General features: G+C 43.0%; 1 protein-coding gene across 1 annotated transcript; it reads right to left on the bottom strand.

Moving 5' to 3' along the window:
• On the bottom strand, positions 1-15,179 carry LOC311315435 (caspase-1-like; the record flags this gene model as incomplete). Its single annotated transcript, XM_084446105.1, is given in 9 exon segments — positions 1-114; positions 1,334-1,427; positions 1,660-1,795; positions 2,137-2,239; positions 2,407-2,461; positions 2,463-2,558; positions 3,712-3,820; positions 3,984-4,271; positions 15,137-15,179. Coding segments are annotated over 9 exon segments (1,002 nt in total). The 5' UTR covers positions 15,144-15,179.
• Between the last annotated feature and the right edge of the window lie 1,329 nt (positions 15,180-16,508).

The raw sequence follows: 16,508 nt of genomic DNA, 5'->3' as shown, positions 1-16,508 counted from the left end.
TTATTCTAATCGATACGAGTTCTGCAGCGCCTGAGGCCCATGGTGAGCGATTCCCTGGACCCCCTGCAGTTCGCATACCAGGCCTGAATCAGCGTGGACGATGCCATCATCTACCTGCTCCACGGAGCCTACTCACACCTGGAGGGGCTGGGAAGCTAAGTAAGAGTCATGCTCTTGGACATTTCCAGTGCTTTTAACACCATCCTTCCCCTCCAGCTCCTAGCTATGCGGGTAGACCACTACACGGTGGCCTGGATCACGGACTACCTCACTGGCAGGCCGCAGTATGTCCGTCTGCAGGGCTGCTTGTCCGGTCATGAGCAACACAGGTGCCCCCCAAGGAACAATCCTGTCACCTTGCCAGAAGCTGGATGGCTACCAAAAGCACCTAATTGAGGTGAAAATGGCCAAGGGACAAATATTAGCATTGCTGTATATATTTTTTTCACCCAGGAGATTTGGTCACATTTTCAGAAGACCCATAAAAAATTCATAAAAGATTTTTTTTTGTAACAAAGAAGCATGTGTTCCAATCACACTATCACAGAAAATTATTGTAGAAAAGAGTTGAAGAAATTATTGGAAACACAAGACTGCCATGACATGTTCTTTACAAGTGTATGTAAACTTTTGACCACAACTGTATATGATACTTTATATCCAACGAATCCAATGAAAGCATAAAAACTTTGCTGGCATGATTTGTTCCTCCCCCTGTCTTTGGGCCATTGCAATAAAATACATGAGCACCATACACCCAATATAGAAGATAATAATATAATATAAGAACACATACAAGCCTTTAACCCTTTATTTATTGTCAAAAGTGAAAAAATAAAATTCATCATCATTAATAAAAAGAAAGTTTGGTCCCTTAATAAAAGAAAGTCCCTTATCATCAAGTTCCATGCAGAACTAGTTACAGAAGACTACACATATAATATTCTTCTAGCATAGAAATATTCTCTGGATACTAGGAACTAGTTATTGTATTGTTTCTCATTTACTATGGCACATATAAACCTGTTAATTAACAAGTAATGGATTACATGTAAAAAATTAATTTGGTGGAATGCCCCTTTAATGGATTGCAGCTTGAATATGGGCTGGTCTCTCAGAGGCCTGGGAAGAGATCAACAGAGTATCTCTCTATGCAAGGCATCTGTCTTCTCTCTTCTTTTTTTTTACAGGTATGTTCACATTTTCAAAGCGGTTCATAACCTTTGTGGATAAAACGATAAATGGTTAATTTCACAGTGCAGACGTTGTAATTCAGTTATAAAGACAGGTATTCCTTAGAAGCATCTAAGCTGTCTCCAGACGCACTACTTACCTTCATGAACAGTTCAAAAATTGGTTGAACACAGGCATGAGTGTTGAATTCCTCCCCGATGTACTGGATCATTAAGGAGCCATTCACTGGATCTCTGTAGGACAGTGTCTGGAGAAGTAGAGCATTTAGGGGCTGGTGACACTGAGGTATCAAACATTGTGTGTAACCGTATGTACAGGACTGTTGAAATCTATTCCTCTGCTTTGTACTTGAATTTAATATACTATCTATACTGTAAATGTATGGTTACCATTCCTTAGTAATCAATTTCCACTAGGACAAAGATGGCTCAGATGATTTATAGGTTATGCCTATGTGCATGAGACCTGGGGTGAAGAAAGAGGGCGAAGTCCTTTTCCTTGTGTCCGATGGCATCATCCTCCAAGTCCAGACCATGTGACCCCAACACCGCCAACACCGCATCAGAATGCCCGTCACTCGCAGACACCGACCCTTTTTCAACTGAAATTTGATGAAAACCATCTTTAGAATGTATTATTTCTATATTATTGTCCTGTACCAAATGTAAAGCCCCCAAGGAAGAAGAGAAAAAGAGCAAGGTTAAATCACTATGATAACTAAAGTTGCCACGCACATCAATCACTGTTTTTCATGCTGCAGCCGCACAAAAACTAATATCGAGACATACAGCTCAGCAGTGCTACTGAGAAGCTGAGTATCTCCCCTCCCTGACAGGCCTGGATGATGATGATCTTGAGCTTGTCCTGAAGGGCTTTGCAGTTTGCCGTGTTCAGGTGGGTGAAGATTTTGTTAATTGGAAACACGTCTGAGTGGACGCCCACATTCTGTCCCCGTTTCCCATGGGGACATGATGACCACAAAGGTGCTGTCTGCCCTGCGGTGCTCCTCGCGCTGAGAGAACGCTTTCACAGCCTCGGCCATCTCCTGCAGAGCAGGATAAACTAAGTCAGTCTTTAACTCGTGAAACAGGCATTATCTTACTTCATACAATATCCACTCTATGGAGGGATCTGTTGAAAAAACGTTTTATTACTGTATATTATCAGGGGTCATTGTAGTCATAATCAACCAGAGCATGCCAAGTACATTACCTGTGCAGAGCGGTCCCTGTGTTTGACCACCTCGTACCCCAGAGCTTTGAGCAGCCATGTTCTCCTCATCCTTCTCAGCCCCTCGCCTCTGCATATTCACATCATCAAAGTGGACGTTGGTGATCAGCAGGGACAAACAAATTTGCAATGACCTTGTTTCTTATTTAGTGCAGATAATTTCTTGACCAGCGCGTTTCTTTAACTTTTACTCTACAGTAATACTAAACGATCTAGTCACACAAAGGCAAAACTAATTTAACACAACAGTATAGTATGCTCAAGATGAAAATAAAAATACAGTAATTACAATAATGCCACTAATGATTACTGAACCCAACGGGTTGTAACATTACCGTACCGACATGTACTGTCATGATGGTATCCTGAACTTCACTGCTGCACGGCTGGTGTGTTTCCAAATTGTGTTTGTGTTAGTGTTTCTGCTGCACACAGAGACTTAAACATAACAGATTAACTAATTATTTGGCCATTATCACAAAGGTTAAGACAACAGGTGTGATACAACATTTTCCTAATTACATTTCCAGTCACTCAATAGGTATCAACAGATTTTTCCAATTTCTCATATAGTCATTGATTTTCTCTCCAAGCGTGTCTCTCTCATAGTTTCATGGTGTTGTGATGAATGAAATTAGAATAAAATGAGTTTCGAAAAGTTCAAATGAAACCTTCAAAAATACTAATTAAAGCAATACATAGCGTTTTCTCCGGTTTTCTCAGAACTGCGCCCCCACAGGCTCTGCGAGTAAGTGCACTGTCGTGCTGTCGTAAAGTTATCAGTTATCAAAGTTATTGTCTTTTTCTTTTTCTGGCTTCCTTTGTGATGTTTCGCTTCGGTTTTCTCATCTCCGCCATGATATCATTGAGCTAAAAAACGCATGATATCCATAGTTAGGAATAGTTAGCTATGACATATGCTATTAGACGCTATGTTTTTGATGTAAATAGATTCAGTTCCAGACAGATGTTTCCAGAAGCCTCAAAGACGCTGGTGTTTATTAAACAATAAGCATTCTATAGCTTACAATAAAGCAATAGCCTTGAGCTCAAGACTTAAGGCAGAGGACATACACTACATTGTTGCGTGGCACAGAGTGGATGCGAGAGCGTGAGGAAGCATCAGCTAAGCTAAGCTTCCATAGTGAATTCCCCTTTAAGTAGGTCTTGACAACGTTACCAGAGGGAGGGAGTGACATATCAGGTTATTGTAGAAGACAGCAATCATGTATTGAAATAGCATCTAGGTTAGCAATAGTGACTTCTGTTTATACAGCACAAAACTACTTCAGATCGACGACAGGCGACACTCCACTCCGACAGTGCTCCTCCTGCGGGGGCTGGTGAGTGGGCGGGGCGGCTGCAGGAAGAGCCTTCTGCTGAGGGGGCTGTGGCGCTGTACAGGACACAGACAGAGAGCTCACTGTGTTAACTGTGTTAATGTCTCAGGCAGTTGTAGCAGCTAAAGGATTAGTGACAACTCATCTCTCCCAAGAGAAGTGTTTGGGACTTTGATCATCTCCACTGAGAGACGCACTTTGAGGGTTCACTTCACTCACCTGGCTGGTCGGGCTGTCCACATTCAGTTGACAGACCCAGTTTAAAGTGAAGTTCAGGATCTCTTGCCAAAAGACGTGCAGTAATTTTCTGGCTGGCACGGTCTCCTTTCCTCATCACCATGTCAATAAGGCACCGCGCCTTGTCCTCCCTCGTGCTCTTGTCTTCAGCTACATCCTCAACCTCTCCATTGTTCAGCACCTTGTCCTCCAGAAGGTCGTCAAGGAGGCCAATGATTACTTTATTTGATGCTCCTTTTATGAACTGTATCCGAACGTTATTGAGCTCCGCTGGAAAAGACAATTGACACTGATGTGGTTAGAGAGCTGAGATCTTGCCTGCCCTATAGCCTTTGCCTACATGGTGAATTGTAAAGCAGGTAAAAGTCCCCTATTATACTGCTTTTCAACAGGTTATATACTGTATAGGTTGGGGGTCTCCAAAACATGTCCTTCAATATTTTTTTGCTGAAAATACCACTCAGACTACATTTACACTAAATTAAGTGCTGTGCGGTGCAAAACTTATATTCTATAGTAGGCTACAGCGACGATCTGCAAAAAGCTTGCCGTTGCTAATAATATATTTAAATATTTTCTGAAATAATCCTTGACTTTGGTGAAAGTAGTGAGCCATCTTCTTCTGTGTTTGTATGCCATAGCGAGCACTGTGATTGGCCACCCATACTGTAGCACAAACGAAGAAGAAGACCGGCCATTTTTTCTGTTTACCACTTTGGCAAAAGTTAAAAATTCGAAAATTATTTAAAATATTTATTAGCAACGCCAACCTTTCCGAGGGGAAGCACAGGGGGTAACCTTACTAGTCTCATATATAGGACATAACACCTAACCCGCACGACGAAGAAGTCTCATTATGTCTCATTATGCTCTTCAGTGAAATGTATCGCAATACAAATATTTTTTATATGTTTGGCATGGCTTGGACATAAGCATTCCCCTGGCGCTTGTTTTCACTGCTCCCATGGAGGACTATGTGCAAGTCATGCCAAGCACGTAAAAATATTCGAATTGCGATACATTTTAGATTACACCCTGTGTTTCAAGTCACGGAAAAGCAAATGTATCATAGTTTTTCCAATGCATTTACATATGCCCAATTGACTTCCATTGTAGCCCAGCGAGAGCCTGCAGAAAACTGCAGCTAGCTCAATACTGGAATGATCAGTGAAATGATGGTGTCTATGTTTCAGTTTCATGGTAGACAGACCACAAATAGGGCAAAATCTACCATTTTAATTAGTGTGTAGCCAAGATGCACGCTCACGTGCGTCAAGTTTAGCGTTGATTGTGATTTGTGAAGTGGAGATGACTAGACTTCACACTGAATGACACCCCAGTGTCCACTGTATACTATACACATACACACACTCACCTACACTTTTCACTGCATTCTCACTGTATATACATTTGACTGCACTACTTTTTGTACATTGTTCTTTTCTTTAGCTTATCTTTTTTTGCACTAGCTTTTTGTACTTGCCCTTTGCATTTGTCTTGTTGTCTAAATGTCATGCACCTTGCCTGAAAGCAAATTCCTAGTAGCCTACATTGTAAAAGTGCATGTCAATAAACGGATTCTGATTCTAATCATGGGAAACTAGCGTTGAACTGCTGCTACCGTACACCAACGTGGGACGCGATATGCACTGTTGATTTTTTGTGCATATTTTTTATAACTTGCTTAAAGGACAATGCTCGTTTTTGACAACCTGGACTTTATTTACGACATATTATAAGACGTTTGACTCACCGAGATCACTTTGGTGTAGTTCGGAGGCCTGTAGAAGAAATGTAAAGTCCAGCGCGAGCCAGTATATCCATGTAATGGCGGTGATCGGGGCAACAAGAATGCAGCATCTAAAAATCTATTTTCTGCCGCGAAACGGTTGTTTTCATCAATCTATCTGGATGAATCGCTAGTTGTGCTTACATAGAGCATAACTGTTGTGGTTTTCACATGCCATGATCTTTAGAAACGTCTTTCGAAAGGAAATAGCTTCCTCACTTGCTCCAGCACTAATGCGCACAGCGCGCAATCGTTGCTCCAGCACGCTGTGCACATGCGTGCTGGAGCAAGTGAGGAAGCTATTTCGTGTCTAACGACGTTTCTAAAGATCATATTACAGAGGCATGGGAAATACCACAACAGGCCTCCCTACTAACACAGTAGTAAAACTGACGGGACACATTGGTGGTATGGTGGTAACTTTGCGACGGTACCAGCAGCGGACCTAGCTGACACCTAGCTGACACTTGCCTTTTCAGTCGCAAAATAACCAAAATAGCCGTCCTCAAGGACACTGTAAGGGAACGTAGCCGCCACTGCTGCTTAAATCCGTAACTACGATGTAATTAAATAACGTGACAACGTGGTTACATCACAGTCCCAATCTGACTTTATTGGAAATGTGTCACAGTGGGTCAGAACATTTGTAAATTACTTAGGTTTTAAAATAAATTTTGAAGTCATACAGTTACAGAATTGTAATAATGAGGAGAAATCCTGCATGTCTGTTTTGTGTGTAATTTCTCATTTACAGTTAATATTAACACTAAAGATTTGCAGTCTAGGCCTAATAAAAATAATGATAAAAAATATGCCTATGAATAAAGTCCTAATTTTGCTACCTAAATGTGAGCAATGAACGCTGAGCAGTGAACGTAAAACAAAGAATGCAAGGCATTGGGCTACTTTCTTAGGTGACACAATTGAAGAACTAGACAAACAAGTTACACACTCTGGTACAGTAGGTGGCTGTATGCACATTAAAGTTGTTTGCGATCCGCCACTAAACCCAGCGAAGAAGAAGACGACGACGACGGGTTACATTTCCGTTCCGTTTGAAACAGAAACGATTGAGAAAGACCAACACGCTGTCTTTGTCCCCGCGACAACACAGATCCTGTAAGTATCTCAATTTCAATGTATACATAGCTAGCTATGTATTTTGGTATCGTCCCAGATAAAACACCAACGTTATGTGCAAGCTACCCTTTTGTAATGATTATCTATATGCAGATGCTCTCTTTCCAATGTTAGCTAACTAGCTAGCCAGCTAACGTGATTAGCCTTTTTCTGTACATCATGGCTAGCTAAGTAGCCTACGTAAAATTACTCTGTCGCAATTATTGTTATAACTTTCGCTTTTGTGTAATTGTAGCTTAAATTATAATGTTGGCTTGGCAACTTGAGAATATTTCAGTTGTGTAAACTATAACTTTTATGAAGTGTTGTCGTGGGCCATTGTTTCCTAATTACGGGCAATGGTGGAGTCTTCTCGAGTCTAGCAGGCTCGCGCGAGCTCCTGCACGTTCGTACTGTTTCATCGCTTGGAATAAAATGCGATAATTAGCTTACTCATTGATTTCGCATTAACCCACGACACCGTTAGTATGTGTTTGTTTTTAGGCATTCATTTTTCCGAAGTTAACGTTAACAGAATACTAGAAGCCCCAACAACGGAGCTAGGCTAGCTAGCAGGATTTGTTATAGTAGCCATCTTGGCTTTTTTGGTTACAGCAGCCATCTTGGTGGTTTTGGGATGTGATTTCATGTTACTCTTAACTGTTGAAATGGTTGCTCATGCTGTCAAACGGGTAAAGAATTGTGTACTACGTTTTCACTCACATACAAATCCAAATTTTGCATAATAGGTACTCATGATGTGGACTACTAATATAGTGTCTTGCAAAATCTATTTAATTACTGAGTGTGAAGGGTGGTAGACATGTTGCCCTGTTCCTCTAAACGTGTCAGAAATCACGTGGTCCTGTGGAGTGTGCATGTCAGCCAACGACAGGGTCACCCACCCACTCTCTCTCTCTCTCCCTCTCTCCCCTCCCATGCTCTCAGTTGCCAACCTCCCAGTTCTTGTTTGAACTGAGCAAGAAGCAGGTGAGCGGGACAGGAAGAGGCGCTAAGACGGGGACAGGCGTGGCCAGGGGCAGTCCTGGGACAGCACCACAGGCTCTGTGAGTCTTGTTCAGTTGAATGCCCTCATGAGTATTAACAGAAGAGCACCATATACATATGCACACATACACTCTAACATGTCGCTCTCTCCTCAGCTCAGCCCAATGGTCTCTGATGGTTCTGTCTGGCCAGCCCTTAGGTGGAGAAACACCTGATCATCAATATAGGCAGGCACACGTAAGTACAAATGCACATACGTTTCCATAGACGGGATAAACAAATGGGAATATTGATATTGAGTTAATGTTAGCAGTAGACATGTGAGATTCATAAGACTCATCACTGACGCCAGTGACGCCACAATATCAGGGAAATTGAGCAATTGCTTCCCTGTAGTGCAAACTTGCAAGATTCGCTCAGTTATTAACCCTTCTTGCCTTTTTTGTTGGTTTTCTCTCTCCTCCTTCCTCTCTGTGCAGTTCTCCTGTGTGCTGAGCCGCTATCCCATGTATTGCCACTGCTGACAGGGTAGAGCTCAGCCCCATGCAGAAGTGAGTGATGAGGAGAGGGAAGATAATTTTCCCGTTTTTTTTCCCTCCAGTTTTAGGAACCGTCTCAAGAATGTGTTCCCCACTTTTATGCCTTTAAATCAGGGTTGGAGTATTCCAGGTGTGTGGCCATGGCCATGAACACCAGTAGAGGAGGGAACCAAGTGTCTCATTCTCTCTCCACAGTTGTGTGGTTGTTACCCCCCACTAGCTACATATTCATTCAATCTTTATTTAACCTTGTGAATCAATTGAGAGTAAGCTCTCATTTACAATGACGTATAATCACTCTATATTTGAACTTGTACTACAGGTGAGAGAATCCTTTTTAATGGTCTCTCTCATTCTCTCTCCTAGCTGTGATGTTAGAGTTGTGCAAGACTTGGGTGTTCTCCTGCTCTGAGTGCCCATTCTCCTATACCTCCCAGATCTACCTCCACAAGCACATCAAGAGGAGCCATGACAACCTCTGTCTCTGCTGAGGAACACACAGAGCATTATGAAGTAGCCAGTGCCTTGGCGAAGGTGTTTGAGCAGCAGTCATCAATGGATTAACTCCCAAGACACAAGGCAGAGACAGCGCAACACGCGCTATGACTCCAGTGACGAAGGTAATATAATAAAGTGCATTCAACAGTCCCAAAAGAGTACTACTTGAGTTGACTAATCTGAGCTAATTTACCTCTACTATATGTTCCAGTGCCCAGGCAGCCGGTCGGCAGAACTCAGACCAGACCAGCTATGCCAGGTGCCAGAGCCGGAAGGCCTGCTCTGCCAGTTATCAATGCAGGTATCCATGCATGTTTGTGTTGGTGAAATGTCTATGCATATTTGCACACTGACAGTTAACTCAGGACTTTCTGAAGACTCATGTACTCAGTTCACTAATTCGCTCATCTCACATCTCACTACTCGGCAGTAGATGTTCATCGCCCGGGTCCTTTGAGCCAAGGCGCTGTGAGCCCAGGCCCTTCAGCCCTTCAGACGTCCAGGCACGAGCAGCATGCATCAGCGATTAGCACCCCGGCCAGACCAGGTCAGGGTCTGACATGTCTCATGTCGAGTTGATTCTTCCCCTTATGCCAGAATCACTACGCCGCCAGCACCATAGTTTCCTGCTCATCCCTTTATCCTCTGGTTTTCAGGTAGTTCTCTGATGCCATCGCCTGTGAGACCAACAGCTCCAGCAGTGTTGCCATCAAGCTCTGCAGATGCTGGTATGCTGAATTTTGTGAACTACTTCATGCTGCATGTAGGGATATACTTTGAGTTGAATATCCATTATGGGACCGTACAATTACTTATAGCCACATCTGTGTTTAATATCCAGACTTCCAGAGGATGATGTGTCAGCAGTTCTCCAGCGTCATGCAAAGTCTGAGGGAGATGGCACAGACAATGATGAGGCTGGAGCAGAGGCTGGAGCAGAGACTGTCCGGCGAGTCTGCAGACAGCTAGCGGGGAGCAGTACTGGATGACCTGCACCCTGCTAAAACGGAGGAGGAGCTGCTGGTCTTGGAGGAGCAGCTGAAGGACAAGGATCATCAAAGGAAGATGGTGAGTAACTTTGTTCCTTATTTTTGCAGGGAAGTGTTAAGGAAATGTAAAAGTAAATGATGTCTTTATGTTTTGCAGACACGATATCTGAGTTCCATTGGCGGCAAAGATCTGCCAGATGTGGTCCGGCGGGTGCTGTCAGCCATTGCCATACACAGAGTGTGGTGTGTCTACAGCGTCCATGGGAAGAGGGGGAAGAAGCCTCTGAAGAATATGACCCTCTACAATGTCATATTACGTAAGGGATTGTTCATATTTTCGCAAAATAATACATTGTCTTTGCTTCATGCCATGTGCATTGAAACCATTCCCTTTTTGGTTAAAAGGTGCAGTTATGGCCTGTAAGCCAAGCACCACTGTGACGGAGGTGTCTGCCCAGCTGCAGGAGATGCTGAAACATGCCCCTGCTCGATGCAAAAAGGTATGTGATGTCAGGCAGTTAATTTTCTCATATCCAGTGACATGGCACGCTTCCAATGAACGTATGCGACTTGCTTTTACAGCCATTTCATTATGTCCTTAGGCATCTGCTCCAGCCCAGCTGACCTCCCCAGCCCAGCCCCTGACCGCAGCTCCAGCCCTGACCACAGTGGAGTATTCAGATGAGGATGACCTCTTCAGCCCAGACCCTCGATTCAGATGAGGGTGACCTCCAGCCCAGCCCGTCTCCCTAAACCTGCCTTTCCAGCCTGCCAGGATGGATGCCTTTTTTGTAAAATGTTTTTGTAAATTTTAACTCTTTTTTTTTTGTGGGATACAACGGTCTGTTCCCGGTCTGCCTGCCACAGAATGCGCACTTTGTTTCATTTTTGTTTTTAGAACTTTTGCAATTGTCAGATAATGGGTTGCTAGCCAGAGCTTGTACATACTTTTTTTTGCTTTTCTGGCTATGCGTAATGTGACAGACCGTAAACCTCATCCTTGTAAATATGTATACTTTTAATTTGTAATGTACTTTGTGTAATAAAATGTTCTAAACTGTTAATGGTGTTCAGTCTTATATTGGTTTGTATCATAATGCTTGCTGCTATATCCCCATATAGCATTAATTCGTTTTTGTACTGGTAAATGCTAAATATAGCCAGTGGTACTGCAAATGCTAAATATAGCCAGTGGTCAGGGTTTAGTAAGTAAGTGACCATATTTGCACCGTGCGAAAAAGACGTGCAAACCAAGTCATATAAATACCTGTAAATCTAGTGTCAGCCAAGTGAGTTTATTACGGAAGTTCCTGCCCACGTTTTTTGCACGCTGCCGCAACCATATTTGCACCGTGCGAAAAAGACGTGCAGACCAAGTCATATAAATACCTGTAAATCTAGTGTCAGCCAAGTGAGTTTATAACGGAAGTTCCTGCCCACGAGATCACGTACGTTCTTTGCACGCGGCCGCAACTTCTGAATTACGTGTCGTTCTAACGTAGCGGCTACTAATCGGCAGATCTCGCGTTTCCGTAAATGGACGCGTAATTTCCGCACGTGGCGCAGATGAATCGTCACCTATAGCGGCCGTATGTAGAACGTTTGCGCAACCTGCGTGTGTTAGTAGGGCTATGCTCTCTATGTAAGCACAACTAGCGATTCATCTAGACAGATTGATGAAAACAACCGTTTCGCGGCAGAAAATAGATTTTTTAGAAGCTGCATTCTCGTTGCCCCGATCACCGCCATTACATGGATATACTGGCTCGCGCTGGATTTTACATTTCTTCTACAGGCCTCCGAACTACACCAAAGTGATCTCGGTGAGTCAAACGTCTTATAATATGTCGTAAATAAGGTCCAGGTTGTCAAAAACGAGCATTGTCCTTCAAAGTCCCAGTTAACCAAAATCAGAGATTTGCTTGAAAACACATTCTATGTGTTAGTGATGCATTGCTGATAACATGTAAAAATGGGATGAACCATGCGTAGTACTGAATTGTGAAGTTAGACCAGTTTTGTGTTTTTGACCAGTTTTGATTTCTGGATTTTCTGGGCGGGTTTAAAACGGTACCGGATGACGTAGAGCGGTGTTCTTAGCATATCCCCGCCCTAACACTATATAAAGCTAGAACGGATTTGAATCTTCGGTTCTCCTGCTCAATCTTGAGTCTAGAATTAGCTAGTTTTAACCAACAGTCTAGAATTAGCTAGTTTTTCTTAGTCAGCAATGCCTATGCATAAAACTAAACGAAAATGCATCCTTCCTGGATGCCAGCAGGAATGGGATGATAAGGTCTCCTTCTTTCACTCCTGAGTAAAGCTGAAATGAGAAGCAAATGGTTAGCATTTTTGAAGAGCCATGGTGTTACAGAGGAGTCTGTCACCGCTAGAGCCCGCCTCTGCAGCAAACATTTCACTCCCGAAAGCTTCTGCAATTATAATATGAGGCTTTTGGGTTTCACGGACTCACGACTGGTCCTGGTGAATTCGGCGGAGCCAACCATCTCCCTCCCCGGCCTCCATTCTCCTCCTGTCGCATCAACCTTTGGTGCCGACACCGCTGCCTTGTGTGCTTATAGCTAATTAACGTTATAACGTTAGCTAGGTAACGTAAGCAATAGGAAAATACACTGCTACGTTAATCTACAAAACGTGTCTTGACGTTTATTTGGTAATGTCAGCTATGATGAATTATATGTAATCTTAGGAGGAATTATAGCTAACATTAGCTATGTAGCTTGTTGCAGATGGGAGTGTGTATATAACCTTAGTCTAGCTAACATAGCTAGCAGCACCGACCGGGCGACCACCCACCAAATAACGTTACGGATGATATATTATGACTATAAGCGTTAACTATACAGAAACTGCCTGCCATATTTGTGGCACCTGATGTGCGTATGGGTACACCGGTAATGGTTACAGTATATTTGTCCAGCGGGAGACCGGGAGGCGGGAGCGAGGGGGATGGTTAGGTAGACCAGCTGCAGCTGGAGAAAGACGCACCCTCTCCCAGTGAAGCGGTGCTCGGCGGCTACTGGCTGAACATTCCAGTTCTGTTGGATATGTTGCGGGAAAGTTGAAGCCGAGTGCTCGTTATTCTCACACATAACATTGCCAACGAGAGTGGATGAGTCTGTCCCGATTATCAACTCCGGTAGTGTACGCTTCTTCGCGCTATCAGCGCTGTTCAAGACAGTGACTAAAAGGTACATTTTAAACAACTTTTTCCATTGATCCCAAGGGACGACAGGATCGCCTGGGAGGGATAGGAATGGGTCCGGAGGTGGCAGGGAGAAAATAGGGACAGACTCATACATTCCTCGTTGCCTGTTTTTGTATTTTGCATCTAAGGGCAGTAACACTGGCGCGTTGGTATAGAGTAGCTACAGTTTTACCTGTGTTGTTTGTCAGGAGGTAGGTTAGGAGGAAGCATCTGTGCGTTTGACTCATTAGACAAGTGTAATTTCAACTCCTCTCTGTTTTCACAAAGCTGTGCCTTCCTACCACAAAAGAGACGGCGTGCCAGTGTGACAATATGCAGACCAGAGAACGGTTTAACAGGTTCTTCCCTCCACACCCCCTCCCCACGCAATTGGGTGTGGCTTCGGTGCCTTCAGCAGACACAGTCTCAGACCAGAGAATGCTGCTGATTTTTAACCGATTTTGAAGCCTTATTTTATATACTTAGCGACATTTTTAATCACTCAGATTTGGCTGGGTGGTTAATGACATGTTTTCCTGTGGTGTGTAAAGCTCATAACAAAAATTTGAACTGGGTTAACCTGGACTTTAAGTAAGAAAGCTTAGTAACGTGGATTCTCCGCTCAGCTTTATATATTTTTGTTGTTGTTTATTGCTTAGTATATGTGTTTATTTGTCAACTCAACGCACTTGAAAATGAGGTGAAAACCTCATGAGTTTAAATAAAGGCTACTACTTATAAATGAGGTCCCAGAACTCACAAGTGTATCAAGTGTAATAGTATGGAATTGTACTGCATAAGGATTGTTGGGTTTGTTTTCATAACTTTAGTGATATGTCTTAAAAGAGCAGAGATCATCACCCCACTCTCCTCTGTCTACTCTCGCGCCAACCTCTATATGATCCACTTAGGATGAATAGTGAAGGCTGCATATTCATGTGAATATTTGAACGAATTTTACGAAAAGATAACTTCTAATCCATACGGAAAAAACTTTCATGACTATAGGTACAACCTACCTCAGCCTGGTTCCTTCCTTCCAATTCTTGCCCATATTGGTATAGGATCCTAACCCCCTTCACGAAGCATCTGTTTTATGTTTTTCAACTGCTGCAAAATTATTTGATTCATGCAGTACAAATAAAATTTACACTTGCATCTACAGTATACCTTTGCCGCACCTCTGGTTTCACTTTCTGCATAATAAAGACACTTCTAACATATTTCTTCAGTAGTAAAACTGAATTGATTCTGTAATGGGCTGTGGCAATGATTGGGGGGGATGGATGGTTAAGAGAGCTTGAGAAAATATCTCGGAGCAGCGCATTAAAATAAAAAATGAACTGACTGTAGGCTAATATCCCAGGGATAGTGGGATAACACTGACTATGGACTGTAAACTTTGTTCAAAAATGTTAATTGTGAACTATGAACTTGAACTAATTTTTAAATGTGTGAACTAAACGTACTAGCTCATGTAAAGTTGAAGTGAACTTGCACAACACTGGCGGTAGCCTCCCCAACAGGACCTAAAGGGGCCTGGCTCGGAGAGTTCGCGCCCAAAGTGAAAGTGAAAGTAAAATAATTTTGGTGTACAAATAATGCGATCAAATTCAATATCTTTAACCGGATCGTCGCGGTAGCCTACTATAAAATAGTGTAGGCTGCATTTACTTCTTATTGTGAGACTAGTCAGAATGGTATCTCTTTCTCAATGTCAATGACATTTTATTTCTATAGCACCATTCATACAAATCAATGTAGCACATAATGCTTTACATAAAAAGAGATGGTTACAAACATAAATCATGTAAGAACAATGAGAACTGACATAAAAGATTTCTCTTTCTTTCGGCTCAAATTAACAGTTTTTTTTCCTCTGGAAAATGAGTGTCAAGGTAGGCTAGACCCCCCCCCCCCTCCCCTTTTAAGCGCACTGTGCTCCCTCTGTGTAAGAAATGTGGTAGGCTATAAAAAAAGTTTACCTGCCATTCTTCAGATGATGAGTTTTCGCCCTATCAAATATACTTCTGGAACTGTACAGTAGTGTGATGTTCACTGGGCTTGTTTCAACAAACAACTTCTTATTTCACTAACCATCCAGTGGCGCGGACCATGGGGCCCCTCCCACACAGTGGCATGCGATAAGAAACCAGGCCAGATCCAGCCTGGCATATGCACATGGCTGGCTTGTTTCTGTTCAGGACTGGTAGGACGGAAGCTAGTCATGCCACTGAATTAGCTGTGAATTGAAATGACATGAAATAATGTCTGATAAATTAAGATAGGCCTGGACACATCAGTTCCAATGCTTCCAATGCTAATCCAGCACAATAAGAGTGGGATAGCCATTGCGGACCTACCGCGGGTCCCCGATGGACGAGCTGGCGGACCTCCAGCCGAATCCGCTGGTGGGTTCCTGGCCATTTGTACATCGAATGGCAAGCAGATCTCTGGTGGATTATTAGCGTCAGGGACAGCAATCCGCTAGTAATCCGAAATTCTCCCTCTATTGCTCCACCACCATTCCACCGGTAGTTTATTGTCTATATCAGGCATCGTCAACTGGCGGCCCGTGGACCAAATCCGGCCCCCCAAAGCTTCCCATCCGGCCCTCAGAAGTATTTTGAATATCAAAAAAAAAAAATCTTCCAATATTGAAGCAACACCAAATATAGTCGTGATCAAAATAATTTCATTAGGAATGATTTATCGACCCCAAATATGTGGTTTTGACAGTGGGTTCTAAAGGATATGTTATATTATTATTAGCCAGTAGCCTAGCCTACATAACCCGATGCAAGAAATTAAGACAGGCTCACTCGTAAAGTTGTGCTTGCTTCGCTGTTTGTGAATAGCGGTAGAATGAATTGTGCAGTAGCCTATCTTCATGCAAGAATATGGACAACTCATAGGCTAACTCTCATTTAACATTTCATTTTACTTATATGCTCTTGTTTGACATTTCGTTTCATTTCATTTTTCACTTGCACAATGACAGTAGGCTAAATGTTGCTTTCAAGAGTCCTTACAACGGAACAGGTTCACAGTGGCTTCTAAGCACTAAAGCAGGCCAAAGTCATTTCGGCGGAACAGGGTGGCGACAACGGATAGCAAAAGCAATTGCCAGCATGAATCAAAGAAACAGATTGCTAGAATAAGAAGGGATGACGAGGAGAACCTGGAATCAGGGAGAGGTGGAGACGAGGACGTGAGAAGGCTACGGAGATGGTGAGGAGTCTTTGATGGGGGAATTTACAAGTAGCCTAGTATGCTGGCCAGCGGTTTAATGCTTTTTGGTGTCATTTTGGCATAATTATTACATTACTGTAAGCCCCACAGCTAAGCAAGTGGCCA

Source organism: Borostomias antarcticus, assembly GCF_949987555.1.
Source record: "Borostomias antarcticus genome assembly, chromosome: 1".
NCBI lineage: Eukaryota > Metazoa > Chordata > Actinopteri > Stomiiformes > Stomiidae > Borostomias > Borostomias antarcticus.
The sequence above is the reverse complement of the archived record's forward strand: the minus strand, read 5'-3'. Positions and strand labels throughout refer to the sequence as shown.